The sequence below is a fragment of the Silurus meridionalis genome, chromosome 26, assembly GCF_014805685.1.
Source record: "Silurus meridionalis isolate SWU-2019-XX chromosome 26, ASM1480568v1, whole genome shotgun sequence".
Lineage (NCBI taxonomy): Eukaryota > Metazoa > Chordata > Actinopteri > Siluriformes > Siluridae > Silurus > Silurus meridionalis.
In genome coordinates, this window is record NC_060909.1 from 17,446,969 (window position 1) to 17,461,675 (window position 14,707).

General features: G+C 39.4%; 2 protein-coding genes across 2 annotated transcripts; both read left to right on the forward strand.

Moving 5' to 3' along the window:
• Nucleotides 1-2,066: 2,066 nt before the first annotated feature.
• On the forward strand, nt 2,067-3,836 carry LOC124380208. Its single transcript, XM_046841065.1, has 3 exons — nt 2,067-2,308; nt 2,881-3,017; nt 3,250-3,836. The coding sequence occupies exons 1-3, from the start codon at nt 2,107-2,109 to the stop codon at nt 3,643-3,645; spliced, it is 735 nt and encodes a 244-aa protein (XP_046697021.1). The 5' UTR covers nt 2,067-2,106; the 3' UTR covers nt 3,646-3,836.
• Nucleotides 3,837-6,281: 2,445 nt separating this feature from the next.
• dnaja3b (DnaJ heat shock protein family (Hsp40) member A3b) lies at nt 6,282-10,990 on the forward strand. Its single transcript, XM_046841064.1, has 11 exons — nt 6,282-6,517; nt 7,101-7,237; nt 7,470-7,553; nt 7,851-8,048; nt 8,135-8,287; nt 8,409-8,556; nt 8,719-8,783; nt 8,909-9,037; nt 9,903-10,018; nt 10,153-10,250; nt 10,435-10,990. The coding sequence occupies exons 1-11, from the start codon at nt 6,316-6,318 to the stop codon at nt 10,548-10,550; spliced, it is 1,446 nt and encodes a 481-aa protein (XP_046697020.1). The 5' UTR covers nt 6,282-6,315; the 3' UTR covers nt 10,551-10,990.
• Nucleotides 10,991-14,707: the final 3,717 nt, after the last annotated feature.

The following is a 14,707-nucleotide window of genomic DNA, read 5'->3' on the forward strand; positions in this document are numbered from 1 at the left end:
AGATGTCCAGCACAACTTGGTCCAGGAAAAGCAAACCACATATTTTTAAAGGATATTGGGTGTAGCAGCCAATAGTTGGCAGGTTCAAAAGTCATCAACCAGCATCCTTTTTGTAAAATCCAACAAAAATGGTCTTGGATATCAGATTTCCTAGATGTTTTGGCATGGAAGCAGGTTGGTGGGTGGATGGATTCGCACCAAAAGATTCCTAAATCCCATCGTGGTCAGGGTTGTGGTGGATCTAGAGCTGCTTCTACTTTCCTATACACTCTATAAACTACTCTAGTGAACTAAATTGGAGGGAAATGCTATTCCATTGGTTGTCCGGGATCAAATCAAATAAATAAATAAATAAACTTCTTGAGTCAACTCTAAGTAAGTTGTAATTCTGTCAATGGAAAGGTTTTCCCCAAATAATTGAGTGTTATCTTTTTTTAATCACCACGTGCAAATTCACCCGACGCACTGCATTGTGGGTATGTTGAGTCTCCTGATGAGCAAATGTGTGAAATTTTCCTCATGTTAGCATTTTTGGCTATTTCTTGAAATCCTAGGAACTGTAAAAGTTAGCACTTTTTTAGAGTTATATAAGAAGAGTTATGTTAGCATGTTAGCATTATGTTAACATTAACTGGGTAAACATTATGTGACCAGAACATCTACCAAATCAGTGCACTATATAGTAAATGTATCATCATTTTGTATCTCAGGTCCACTTTGTGCCTTCAGGTATATTTTTTAAAAGTCTTCCAAATTAGTGCATTAAATAGTGAAGATGGTATGACATTTTTCTTTTAAACAAACCCCTTATTGGCTGTCTTTCTCTTCAGTGGATTTTGTGTATTTTAAACATACGATCTATTTTTCCTAAATGTATATAATGTGTATCTTTAATTCAGATTAAACACTATAACGCCAAACGTTGGCGTTATAGTTATAGACCAAACGAGTTTCTGAAACCTCTGCACCACACTTGCGTTAACAATACTTTCCTCAAAACCTGTTGAACACAATCTTGTTGGATGGAAGTCTTCTGCCCCCTATTGGATTTAACTATGCTCTGCAGTCTTGTTGGATACAAGTCTTCTGCCCCCTATTGGATTTAACTATGCTCTGCAGTCTTGTTGGATACAAGTCTTCTGCCCCCTATTGGATTTAACTATGCTCTGCAGTCTTGTTGGATACAAGTCTTCTGCCCCCTATTGGATTTAACTATGCTCTGCAGTCTTGTTGGATACAAGTCTTCTGCCCCCTATTGGATTTAACTATGCTCTGCAGTCAATAGCAGGCTTTAGGCAGCGTTTACCAATATGGCTGCCTTCATGAACTGACTCAGATTTAAAAAAAAGTAGTGGTAAAAAGGAAGTTTATGCTGTTACAGATTTTGTTGAAAGCATCTAATAATTTTTATTTTTTAAAAGAATGTTATAGTAAAATCGTGTTGAAAATATGGGTATCAAATATGATACAGCAGGTATTTTAGGTAATTTAGCTTAGTCAATGTATTGTATTTCATGATGCAATCTGCATTATTCCTGCCACAATTTCAAAGTATAAAAAGTTTTTATAATTTATTAAGCTAATTAAACATTTTACGGTAATCTTAAAATCATTTTTAACCGATTTCATACTAGTGGATATGAAATATTTATGTGATTTTTGACTATTGTAATCGGCACGCTTATGGATGGCAAAACAAGTGACTTGGAGCAGTTAGGGGAAAATGAGAATGATGATGAGTAGAAGTGGACATTCCAAATACATTAATCAGTCTTTATTTTTGTTATAATATAAACATTGGTGTGATCAGTGAATTGCCATAAATGTCCAGAGTATCTAAAATGATACAAAAATACAAAAAAAAATCTGATTTGTAAATGGTAATAATTTATATTATTATTTTGTTTAAAGAGTTTTCATATCAATTTCAATATAATTTTCTGTTCATTATTTCATGTCAGGTTTAATGGGGGGGTCAATGCAACTTCAATAAGCGTGCGCACACCGCCATCTTGTGGCCATGTTAATTTCCTTATATCGAGTGTTTTGTTCTTGCGCATGCGTAGCAGCGAGCCGGCGTTGGAAGAGGCGTTTGGAAAAACCAACATGGCGGCGTCCACAGTGTGCCGTTCAGTTCGCTGCGTGTCGAACTCTTTACCCCGGTTTAAAACATGTTGGTCGCCAGTCACCTCGTGTAAAAATAGAAACGTCTCCGGTCCGACATTAACGTGGTGTCGTTTTTTCGTTTCTGGACTGGACACGAGTCGAAGGAGAGAAGAAAACAGTGTGACATTGAGGGGGTGTGCAGGTAAGTGCTAAACACGGGCTCAATAGCAAACGGATCGATACGCACTTACTAGGTGCACTTTTTCTTTCCAGGCAGTAATGGCGGCTCGCGCCCTACCCTAGTGCACTAGATTTTATAGTTGGCGCAATTTGGATTTAGACAGCATTGACTCGAGCAACTGTCAAATGTGTTTTTTTTTTTTTGCATTTTGTGCCATTATGATATTTTTATGGAAAGAAATGTATTTGAAAGTGTCATTTTACCACGAATACGTGTTTTCTCTTGAGTCTCTCTTGGAAAGCAGGGATGATGCAAAGGATGATGCAATTGATCCCCAATTACCTTGTTTTTATTTTCCTCTTGATATTTGACAGCAATTTATAATTCACTTGACACATTCTGTTCTGATAAAACCTCAAGTGATTTTTATTGCATGGTATAACATGTCCAGATTAGTATTCACTAATGAATTAGTCACTGGTGAATACTTATGCATGCCATAATTAAAGTATATCATAATAATAATGCAATTTCTTCTCGCATTGTACACCAGATTCATTGTCAGGTACTTGAAGTGTGTGTGTGTTTTACAGGCTCTAAGAGCTTCCGTATTTTCAGCTCACGCTCCTTCCACGCCAGCTCGGCACGTCATGAGCAGCAGGATTTCTACAGCGTGCTGGGAATCCCGCGCACCGCCACGCAGAAAGAGATCAAGAAAGCGTACTATCAGGTCAGGTGACAACCAAGTGTGTGGAAAGGATGTTGGAGTTGTCAAAGTGATTTGTTGAATGAGTCGTCAGATCATGATCGATTTTGCAATGGGTTTTTTTTCCCCCCTGGTTCGTAGATTGCAGTATATTTGAATGTGGGGTTAACGCAACTCTGTAAACCGGGGCTGAAAATCTTGAACAGGAATTTTCTCAGTGTTTCGTAAAAATTGTTGCTCTTTTGTTTTCTTGCAGCTGGCGAAGAAATACCATCCCGACACGAACCAAGACGACCCGCAGGCTAAAGAGAAGTTTGCCCTAAATAAAGCAAATTTGTTGTTCAGTACTGGAAAAAAACTTAACCGTAATGTGTCCAAATGTCAGCAAGATAACACTGGAATTTTTCATCTATTGGGTGTGTGGAGGAGGAAAAACCTGAGTGTTGAGTGTTCAGTGGTCACCAGGGAAAAGGGGAAAAAAATGCTGGCCTGTTTCCAAGTGTTTTTCTTTATAGTGTTGCTTGGAATAGGTCTAGGGGTAGGAAAAGAAAATTGTCCTACCTTCATCTTTATTGGCATGTACTCACATACCATGGGGCTTGTTTACACGGTTCGGTGCTTGTTTTTTATTTATTTTTGGAGGTTTGGCTGAGCAGCTGTGACTGACACAGTCATCTTTCATTTCCAAGCACATGGGAAAGATTCAGGGCTCCCAGGTCGATCCTGAGCTCAGGTTACAGGTTTGTGTGGACTGTGGACATGTTCTTCTCACTGTCAGGTTTCCTCCATTAAATGTTAAGTATACAGGGTGTCTGCAAAAAAAAATATACTTCATTCAGCACATTTGTCCACCTTAAAACTAGGTTCTGATTTTTACCCACATCAGCAAAACATACCACTGGGCAACCAATTGAAAAGGCCTAAAATGAGTAGAAAATAGAGAATAGACTATTGAGAATCTTTTAATACATATTCATAAACAAAAATATATTCAAATGTAAGTCAATGATTCTGATTTTGAATTAGAATTTAGAATAGCCTTTGGAAGTTGGAGTTCACTTTCAACTCCACTAGGTGGCGCACTTGCTTCTGCACTGAATAAAGCCGAGAAAAGAAAAGAAAAGAAAAGAAAAGAAAAGAAAAGAAAAGAAAAGAAAAGAAAAAAGAAACAACCGCCAACATGAATGAATATGGCAAAGACATTGGTTACTCAACATAGTGGTTGAGGGAATTACGGATCTTTTCAATTAGTCAAATCATCTGACTCAAGTCACTTGACTTAAGTCCATTAAGATGTCTCAAAGTTGAAGCATTTAAGCCCAGCATCCTTTTTGTAAAATCCAACAAAAATGGTCTTGGATATCAGATTTCCTAGATGTTTTGGCATGGAAGCAGGTTGGTGGGTGGGTGGATTCGCACCAAAAGATTCCTAAATCCCATCGTGGTCAGGGTTGTGGTGGATCTAGAGCTGCTTCTACTTTCCTATACACTCTATAAACTACTCTAGTGAACTAAATGGTAGGGAAATGCTATTCCATTGGTTGTCCGGGATCAAATCAAATAAATAAATAAATAAACTTCTTGAGTCAACTCTAAGTAAGTTGTAATTCTGTCAATGGAAAGGTTTTCCCCAAATAATTGAGTGTTATCTTTTTTTAATCACCACGTGCAAATTCACCCGACGCACTGCATTGTGGGTATGTTGAGTCTCCTGATGAGCAAATGTGTGAAATTTTCCTCATGTTAGCATTTTTGGCTATTTCTTGAAATCCTAGGAACTGTAAAAGTTAGCACTTTTTTAGAGTTATATAAGAAGAGTTATGTTAGCATGTTAGCATTATGTTAACATTAACTGGGTAAACATTATGTGACCAGAACATCTACCAAATCAGTGCACTATATAGTAAATGTATCATCATTTTGTATCTCAGGTCCACTTTGTGCCTTCAGGTATATTTTTTAAAAGTCTTCCAAATTAGTGCATTAAATAGTGAAGATGGTATGACATTTTTCTTTAAACAAACCCCTTATTGGCTGTCTTTCTCTTCAGTGGATTTTGTGTATTTTAAACATACGATCTATTTTTCCTAAATGTATATAATGTGTATCTTTAATTCAGATTAAACACTATAACGCCAAACGTTGGCGTTATAGTTATAGACCAAACGAGTTTCTGAAACCTCTGCACCACACTTGCGTTAACAATACTTTCCTCAAAAACCTGTTGAACACAATCTTGTTGGATGGAAGTCTTCTGCCCCCTATTGGATTTAACTATGCTCTGCAGTCTTGTTGGATACAAGTCTTCTGCCCCTATTGATTTAACTATGCTCTGCAGTCTTGTTGGATACAAGTCTTCTGCCCCCTATTGGATTTAACTATGCTCTGCAGTCTTGTTGGATACAAGTCTTCTGCCCCCTATTGGATTTAACTATGCTCTGCAGTCTTGTTGGATACAAGTCTTCTGCCCCCTATTGGATTTAACTATGCTCTGCAGTCAATAGCAGGCTTTAGGCAGCGTTTACCAATATGGCTGCCTTCATGAACTGACTCAGATTTAAAAAAAAGTAGTGGTAAAAAGGAAGTTTATGCTGTTACAGATTTTGTTGAAAGCATCTAATAATTTTTATTTTTTAAAAGAATGTTATAGTAAAATCGTGTTGAAAATATGGGTATCAAATATGATACAGCAGGTATTTTAGGTAATTTAGCTTAGTCAATGTATTGTATTTCATGATGCAATCTGCATTATTCCTGCCACAATTTCAAAGTATAAAAAGTTTTTATAATTTATTAAGCTAATTAAACATTTTACGGTAATCTTAAAATCATTTTAACCGATTTCATACTAGTGGATATGAAATATTTATGTGATTTTTGACTATTGTAATCGGCACGCTTATGGATGGCAAAACAAGTGACTTGGAGCAGTTAGGGGAAAATGAGAATGATGATGAGTAGAAGTGGACATTCCAAATACATTAATCAGTCTTTATTTTTGTTATAATATAAACATTGGTGTGATCAGTGAATTGCCATAAATGTCCAGAGTATCTAAAATGATACAAAAATAAAAAAAAAAATCTGATTTGTAAATGGTAATAATTTATATTATTATTTTGTTTAAAGAGTTTTCATATCAATTTCAATATAATTTTCTGTTCATTATTTCATGTCAGGTTTAAAGGGGGTCAATGCAACTTCAATAAGCGTGCGCACACCGCCATCTTGTGGCCATGTTAATTTCCTTATATCGAGTGTTTTGTTCTTGCGCATGCGTAGCAGCGAGCCGGCGTTGGAAGAGGCGTTTGGAAAAACCAACATGGCGGCGTCCACAGTGTGCCGTTCAGTTCGCTGCGTGTCGAACTCTTTACCCCGGTTTAAAACATGTTGGTCGCCAGTCACCTCGTGTAAAAATAGAAACGTCTCCGGTCCGACATTAACGTGGTGTCGTTTTTTCGTTTCTGGACTGGACACGAGTCGAAGGAGAGAAGAAAACAGTGTGACATTGAGGGGGTGTGCAGGTAAGTGCTAAACACGGGCTCAATAGCAAACGGATCGATACGCACTTACTAGGTGCACTTTTTCTTTCCAGGCAGTAATGGCGGCTCGCGCCCTACCCTAGTGCACTAGATTTAATAGTTGGCGCAATTTGGATTTAGACAGCATTGACTCGGAGCAACTGTCAAATGTGTTGTTTTTTTTTTTTTTTTGCATTTTTGTGCCATTATGATATTTTTTATGGAAAGAAATGTATTTGAAAGTGTCATTTTACCACGAATACGTGTTTTTCTCTTGAGTCTCTCTTGGAAAGCAGGGATGATGCAAAAGGATGATGCAATTGATCCCCAATTACCTTGTTTTTATTTTCCTCTTGATATTTGACAGCAATTTATAATTCACTTGACACATTCTGTTCTGATAAAACCTCAAGTGATTTTTATTGCATGGTATAACATGTCCAGATTAGTATTCACTAATGAATTAGTCACTGGTGAATACTTATGCATGCCATAATTAAAGTATATCATAATAATAATGCAATTTCTTCTCGCATTGTACACCAGATTCATTGTCAGGTACTTGAAGTGTGTGTGTGTTTTACAGGCTCTAAGAGCTTCCGTATTTTCAGCTCACGCTCCTTCCACGCCAGCTCGGCACGTCATGAGCAGCAGGATTTCTACAGCGTGCTGGGAATCCCGCGCACCGCCACGCAGAAAGAGATCAAGAAAGCGTACTATCAGGTCAGGTGACAACCAAGTGTGTGGAAAGGTTGTTGGAGTTGTCAAAGTGATTTGTTGAATGAGTCGTCAGATCATGATCGATTTTGCAATGGGTTTTTTTTCCCCCCTGGTTCGTAGATTGCAGTATATTTGAATGTGGGGTTAACGCAACTCTGTAAACCGGGGCTGAAAATCTTAAACAGGAATTTTCTCAGTGTTTCGTAAAAATTGTTGCTCTTTTGTTTTCTTGCAGCTGGCGAAGAAATACCATCCCGACACGAACCAAGACGACCCGCAGGCTAAAGAGAAGTTTGCCAAGCTAGCGGAAGCGTATGAGGTCAGGTTCAAGGAGTTTCAAATTGAATTAAACGTACAATCTATTTGAGGTGGTATCGGTCCAGAGGTCATGTTGGTGGTCAGATGGCACCGGTTGCACAGCTGCCGATGTACACAGGACGATACGTTTGGGCACACTGACTTATGAAGGTCAGCGCTCCCTGTGACTGTGCGTGCGACCCCGTGCTGCCATCTGTTGGCAGGTTACAAAACTAGTCTGGAAACTTTTTGATACCACCTCAAATATGGTAATTAGGCTGATTTAACATTAGCGACTTCGTCGTATGTGTGTGAGCAGGTCCTGAGTGACGAGGTGAAACGAAAGCAGTACGATACGTACGGGTCGGCGGGGCCGAGCGCAAGTGGGGCAGGGCAGCAGTACTGGCGGGCCGGCACTGCCGTGGACCCAGAAGAGCTTTTCAGGAAGATCTTCGGGGAGTTTAGTGGCGCTCAAGGCTTTGGAGACTTCAGCTCTATTTTCGAACATCCGCTCGAGGTTGGCTCCTGAACATTCGTTCACCATAATGCGTTACTTTCATGTGCTGGACATGAATAATTGTGTGTGTGTGTGTGTGTGTGTAGTATGTCATGGAGCTGACATTTACCCAGGCAGCCAAAGGAGTGAACAAGGAGATCACGGTGAACATAGAGGACGACTGTCCGCGTTGCCATGGCAAAGGGTACGAGCCGGGCACCAAAGTCACACACTGCCACTACTGCAACGGCACGGGCATGGTGAGAGCGCCGTAGCAACCGTCTTCACAGAACATTTAGAATATTGCGCTTATTTTTGTCGTGACTTAATACCGCGTGTGTGTGTGTGTGTGTGTGTGTGTGTGTGTGTGTGAGAGTGCAGGAGTCGGTGAACACAGGACCGTTCATGATGCGCTCCACGTGTCGGCGCTGCGGTGGGCGGGGCTCCATCATCATAACGCCTTGTGTGATGTGTCGGGGAACAGGCCTCACCAAACAGAAAAAGAGCCTCATGGTGCCTGTACCTGCAGGTCTGTGCACTTGCAGCACATTTTTATCGTTTTTATATATAGTCATGTTGTTTTATGTACTTTTGATCACTTTCTATCATCCAGGCAACATCATCGCTCCTGACACGGGAGACTCCTTCTTTAATTTTCAATAATTGTGTAAATGTAACTGTGTGTGTGTAGGAGTGGAGGACGGCCAGACAGTCAAGATGGCTTTAGGAAACAAGCAGATCTACATCACATTTCGAGTAAGTTCCTAGCCACGTCTAGCCGTTTCCTCAAACACAGAACTGTCAAAATCATATATTTCTATATTTTGAGCGATTAGAAAAGTAGGACCAGTGTTTAAGATTTGTGTTTATGTGCATCCCAGGTCCAAAAGAGTCCCGTGTTTCGGCGTGACGGACCCGACATCCACTCCGATGTGATGATCTCTGTTGCTCAGGCCATCCTGGGAGGGACGGCTCGAGCTCAGGGGCTCTACGGGACGGTGGACATCGCGGTGAGATGTGTTCACTCTCAGACCGATGCGATACGGTTCACCCCATTACGATGCAGAGCGATCTATTTTTGATTTGATTCAACACAATGCGATTCAATGGAATACGGAGAAAATATGGTGCTTTGCATTTCAGTATTGGTACCGATCACTTTCCTTGTTTTGGTTCAGACAGACAGCAAATCATCAGTGGCTTCTAACAAGTGGCCCTTTCACAAACACGCGTTTGTAGTGCAAAAAGAAAAAGGTTAAATTAACCATACGTTCTTTTCCTGTTCTGTCTTCACTAAGATGCAGCTCTACCTCTGCCATGTTATTCTGTATTTTACGTGACTCTCAGGACACGCCTCGGTGTTCCGTGTTGTGATACGTCATATTCACATAGCAGCAGCAAAACAATTTAGCGGGAAGAAATCTACATCTAATGCACTTTTTTTTTCTAAATCGTTTTTATGCCGACGGCCACGTGACCTCATCTATCTCCCATGACCCATATGGCCACTAGAGGGTAGTATTGGGTTAAGTTGCAGGTTCCTATAAATGTTACATTGTTATAATTATTATAATTATTGCAGGAAAGATATTCATTGTGGTAGACTAGTGGTTAAGGCATTAGACTTTGGACCCTGGGGTTGTGGGTTTGAGTCTTGGCCATAACAGGCTGCCACTCTTGGGTCCTTGAGCAAGGCCCTTAACCCCTATGGTTGCTCAGTTGTAGGAGTGGGGATAAAGTACTCCACCGTGGACAGTCTGAGACCTGGGCTTTGGGCTAGCAACCCAACTATGTAACAAAAACCGCTATGGAAATGTTAAGTAAGCCATCAGGGTGCGGGAGGACTAAAAAAATTTTTTTTTTTTTGTCGTTCAGATTCCTTCTGGCATTCAAGTGGACCAGAAGATCCGTCTGGGTGGTAAAGGGATCGCTCGGCTGAACAGCTACGGCTACGGAGACCACTACGTCCACATCAAGGTCAAAGTGCCCAAGTAAGACACTTTTACACCCACATACACGGTTTAAATATGTCATCCTAAAATTGTAAGAATCGTTCGTTCAATAGTTTCCTCCTGAACGTTTACTATCTGTAATAAAACCGGTTTTTCTTTTTTATCTTTGGAAGGACGTTAAGCCGGAGACAGCGGGATCTGGTTCTGAGCTACGCTGAGGAGGAGACAGACGTAGAGGGAACAGTGAATGGAGTGACCCGATCTGCACCAGGTACGGTGTGTGTGTGTGTGTGTGTGTTCATTTATTTAATTAAAATGATGCAACATTTTTTCAGACTGCCAATGATCTACTAAAAAATAAATAAATCTAGTGTTTCAGTGATGTGACCCAGTATCCTGAGTGCACAGGACAGAACAAGACACCGAATTGAACAAACATTTGTGTGTGTGTTTAGCAAGTTCCCAGCATGCATCCAAGGAAACCACAGTGGATCCGAAAAGTGACGAGAAGCAGCCAGAGAAGGAGGAGGAAGGTGGATTTTTCTCCAAACTGAAAAAGATGTTTTCCTGAAGGGGATTAAGGAGGCTGCCTGTAGAGATGGTCGTGTCTCAAACACAGTCTTTATGTTAAACTCCAGTCTCAGTGGTGTTTGCTGTATCTAGGTGAAAAGCCTTCAAATACCTGAAAGAGCTTGGATGTACAGAAGTCCTGTCCAGTCAGGTGTCCGGGACAACAAAGAAAGGACAGTGATTGAGAGAGACAGAGAAAGAGAGATGTAACTGTTTGCAAAACGCAATAAATAGTTTATTTATGATTAATGGAATCACACGTTCAAAAAAACTGCTGGTTAACAGGAATTTTTCTAATCTATAAAAGAACGACGTAATTGGAACTACTTTTCCCCCCAGATGTTCGACAACTTTAAATGTTTTTCCAAGAGTTAAGTATGATGTGTTTGCTGGATGATGGCTTGGTTAATAAATAAATAAATAAATCAAGATCTTCTCATACACCGCAGTGAAAAAAAGTTCATTTTACGAATTTGTTCTGCTTGCTAGGCTTTAAGCTCTGCCCACTCAGCAAAAAAAAAAAAAAAAAAAGACCATGTTATACCTTTGTACAAAATCTCCACAAATCTAGAGAAACATCTTCCCAAAAAAGTTTTTTTTATAACAGTAAATAGGGACTAAATGTGGAATGTTCAAATAAGCACATAATCTTATGGTCAGGTGCCCACAAACTTTTGTCCACACAGTGTAGTGTTTGCTTTTTAAACTTTGCGCTTGAGTAATGCAAGTATATCTGGCTTAAAAATAATTTTACACACAGACTCAGACCACATCCTGTGCTTTGGTAGCGTAGAGGAATCAGGACACAAGCCATCCGCTTGTTCTCCCTCGCTTCATGTTTTCCAAAATTACAAATTACACTGTTGCTGTAGTTCCAGGTGATGTGGAAATAACCACACGTAATAAGCTGATTGTAGCTTTGACGTGGAAGAGGTGAAAATATCCTCAAATGGGCTGGGAAAAAAAAATTCTGAATGGTAGACTTTATATAACCCGATCAAGGTCGATTAAAAGGACAAAAGGTATATATTTTTTCTACTCTGATTTGAAGCGATACTTCAAACTTCCTAAATAAAACACGTGCCAGTATTGCATCATCAAATATTTCCTACGGAAATCATTTTTCCTATTAAAGGGGGCGTCTCTTCGTATGTGGGGCATGTCTTTGTAGGGAGGGGGCTACCTAAATTTGCATATCGATCAAATCTGCGTTTAGGCATTCATTAATGTAGCTGATGTCTTTATGCAAAAAATAAATAAAGCAAATTTGTTGTTCAGTACTGGAAAAAAACTTAACCGTAATGTGTCCAAATGTCAGCAAGATAACACTGGAATTTTTCATCTATTGGGTGTGTGGAGGAGGAAAAACCTGAGTGTTGAGTGTTCAGTGGTCACCAGGGAAAAGGGGAAAAAAATGCTGGCCTGTTTCCAAGTGTTTTTCTTTATAGTGTTGCTTGGAATAGGTCTAGGGGTAGGAAAAGAAAATTGTCCTACCTTCATCTTTATTGGCATGTACTCACATACCATGGGGCTTGTTTACACGGTTCGGTGCTTGTTTTTTATTTATTTTTGGAGGTTTGGCTGAGCAGCTGTGACTGACACAGTCATCTTTCATTTCCAAGCACATGGGAAAGATTCAGGGCTCCCAGGTCGATCCTGAGCTCAGGTTACAGGTTTGTGTGGACTGTGGACATGTTCTTCTCACTGTCAGGTTTCCTCCATTAAATGTTAAGTATACAGGGTGTCTGCAAAAAAAAATATACTTCATTCAGCACATTTGTCCACCTTAAAACTAGGTTCTGATTTTTACCCACATCAGCAAAACATACCACTGGGCAACCAATTGAAAAGGCCTGAAATGAGTAGAGAAAATAGAGAATAGACTATTGAGAATCTTTTAATACATATTCATAAACAAAAATATATTCAAATGTAAGTCAATGATTCTGATTTTGAATTAGAATTTAGAATAGCCTTTGGAAGTTGGAGTTCACTTTCAACTCCACTAGGTGGCGCACTTGCTTCTCCACTGAATAAAGCCGAGAAAAGAAAACAAAAGAAAAGAAAAGAAACAACCACCAACATGAATGAATATGGCAAAGTCATTGGTTACTCAACATAGTGGTTGAGGGAATTACGGATCTTTTCAATTAGTCAAATCATCTGACTCAAGTCACTTGACTTAAGTCCATTAAGATGTCTCAAAGTTGAAGAATTTAAGCGTTTATAGAACACGTATGAATGAAAGAGTTAATAATTGTCCTGCGTACACCTCAAAAATGTGCTAAATGCTAAGTAATATCACACGAGTCATGAGTCGACGCCTAGGTGTCATTTGAAAGATCCGCTTTGAAGAGTCGACTCGTTCACAAACGATTCCCGTACGTCTTGTCAGCTCTGAATTTGACTGAAAATTTGTGGTTTTATTCTACATGTGATGCATTTTTATGTCAGAAATATAATCATAAAAGTTTTAAATTTGTCAAGTATTTAAAAAATGGTTGCTACAATCCCTAAGGATATATCTATATGTATGTTCTGAAAAAGTAAACAAATATTTCAATTACTTAATTTATGTAAAAAATTTTTACAGCTAGTTACCTGCGCTTGCCTAGCTGCCTTGTTTTTGGAGATAAATGTCCTAAATGTTCTGAATTCATCCATTTTTAAACCAACTCTTCATTTCTCAAAATAAACGAAAGCTTCAGTTTGCTCAGGCCCAAAGCAAACTATCAATTCAGAGGTTTTTCACGGCTTAGGATCCTGTACTTTTCATAGACAGAAAGCTTAAGGGTCAAAGGTTTCATTTTCCATGGGACCAAAAAAAGTTCCTCAAAGGTTCTTTTCATGGGTTCGGGCTAAACTGGTCTTGGGTCTGGCTTTTTACATTTTTTTTTTATAGCCGTGAGGTTTTGGGACATCAAATACTGTAGGAGCTCTTGTGTATAAACCCAAACTGAGCTTGTCTCCAAAACAGTAGGTGTGTAGTGCCTGTGTCTCATCTGAAGCTGTCTATTTTTATCTGGCTGCGCGCCAGACGTTGAGCAGCTTAGCATTGAGGCTAACCAGGTGCCCGAGAGCGAGATTGAGAAAGAGGGAACCATAAAACGGTGGAAAATCTATGAATGAAGAAAATGGTCTCTACGAATGGCTTTAAATTGGCAGCCTAGACACTGTACACTGTGGTATTCTGTTGTTGCACTGTAAGGTTATGTGTCTCAAGAGTTGAAATGAATATTTGCTCCTGCTTTGGATTATATATATATATATATATATATATATATATATATATATATATATGTATGTGTGTGTGTGTGTGTGTGTATGTATATATGATAATTGTATTGTTTTTATGGTAACAGCTTGGAGAGGGAATTTGGCAGGTAACATTTTCGGAACACTTTTATATAACTGTTATTTGAAGGAGCCACCAATGTTAAAGGAAAATCTGTAACTTTCATTTTTCCAACATCCTTCAAGAATTGACTATGAGTAGAGAGTTGGCCATGTGTTTTTTTGGGGGGGTTGCTTTTTCGTAGTAGAGGACCAGGCGTTTATAGCTCCTATAGCGTAATGGAGACTGTAAAAACACAGTCAAGTGTAACCCCCTACATTTACTCCACTTTGACATCTTTGTCAGCCTGCATCACATAACATTTTTATGGTTTGTTATGGATAAATTTTCTGGAACAGCTTCCCCACCTAGCGTTTAATCATTACTTTCATTATCTTTCATTTCCTCATCAGTAACCACCTGATCCTGGTTCTGTCTCACCCATGTACATGGATTACAATTGAACCTCTAAAAAAAGCTCAAACCTTCGACCCTGGATCTCTGAGAAACCCAACACTACCCGCTACCCACTGTGCCAGTTTATAAAAGTCAAACAGTTGTTGTTGGTGGTGGTGTTTTTCCAGGTTAACAGTTTTCTCACAGACCTCTAACACAGTTATGTGTCATATCTCTGTGGTCTTTACTCCATCTGGGCAAAGTCCTAGCATTAAACTTGGACTTTATACTTGAACTTTGCTTTGGCTTCTCTGCTGGAGCCGGGCATGATTTGGAAAATGAATTCTTGTAGGTAGGAATCACTTGAGAAGGTTTCACTTGAGATTGTCTCTGTCATCAGTGTATCCAGCGTTTAAAATACGGGCAGT

What these genes read in the sequence shown, in the direction of transcription:
- LOC124380208 (XM_046841065.1), top strand. Translation starts at nt 2,107, where the DNA reads ATGGCGGCGTCCACAGTGTGCCGTTCAGTTCGCTGCGTGTCGAACTCT. An exon ending in GACATTGAGGGGGTGTGCAG is followed by an intron (nt 2,309 to 2,880) that starts GTAAGTGCTAAA and finishes TGTGTTTTACAG; the next exon opens with GCTCTAAGAGCTTCCGTATT. An exon ending in TCAAGAAAGCGTACTATCAG is followed by an intron (nt 3,018 to 3,249) that starts GTCAGGTGACAA and finishes GTTTTCTTGCAG; the next exon opens with CTGGCGAAGAAATACCATCC.
- dnaja3b (XM_046841064.1), top strand. Translation starts at nt 6,316, where the DNA reads ATGGCGGCGTCCACAGTGTGCCGTTCAGTTCGCTGCGTGTCGAACTCT. An exon ending in TCAAGAAAGCGTACTATCAG is followed by an intron (nt 7,238 to 7,469) that starts GTCAGGTGACAA and finishes GTTTTCTTGCAG; the next exon opens with CTGGCGAAGAAATACCATCC. An exon ending in AGCTAGCGGAAGCGTATGAG is followed by an intron (nt 7,554 to 7,850) that starts GTCAGGTTCAAG and finishes GTGTGTGAGCAG; the next exon opens with GTCCTGAGTGACGAGGTGAA.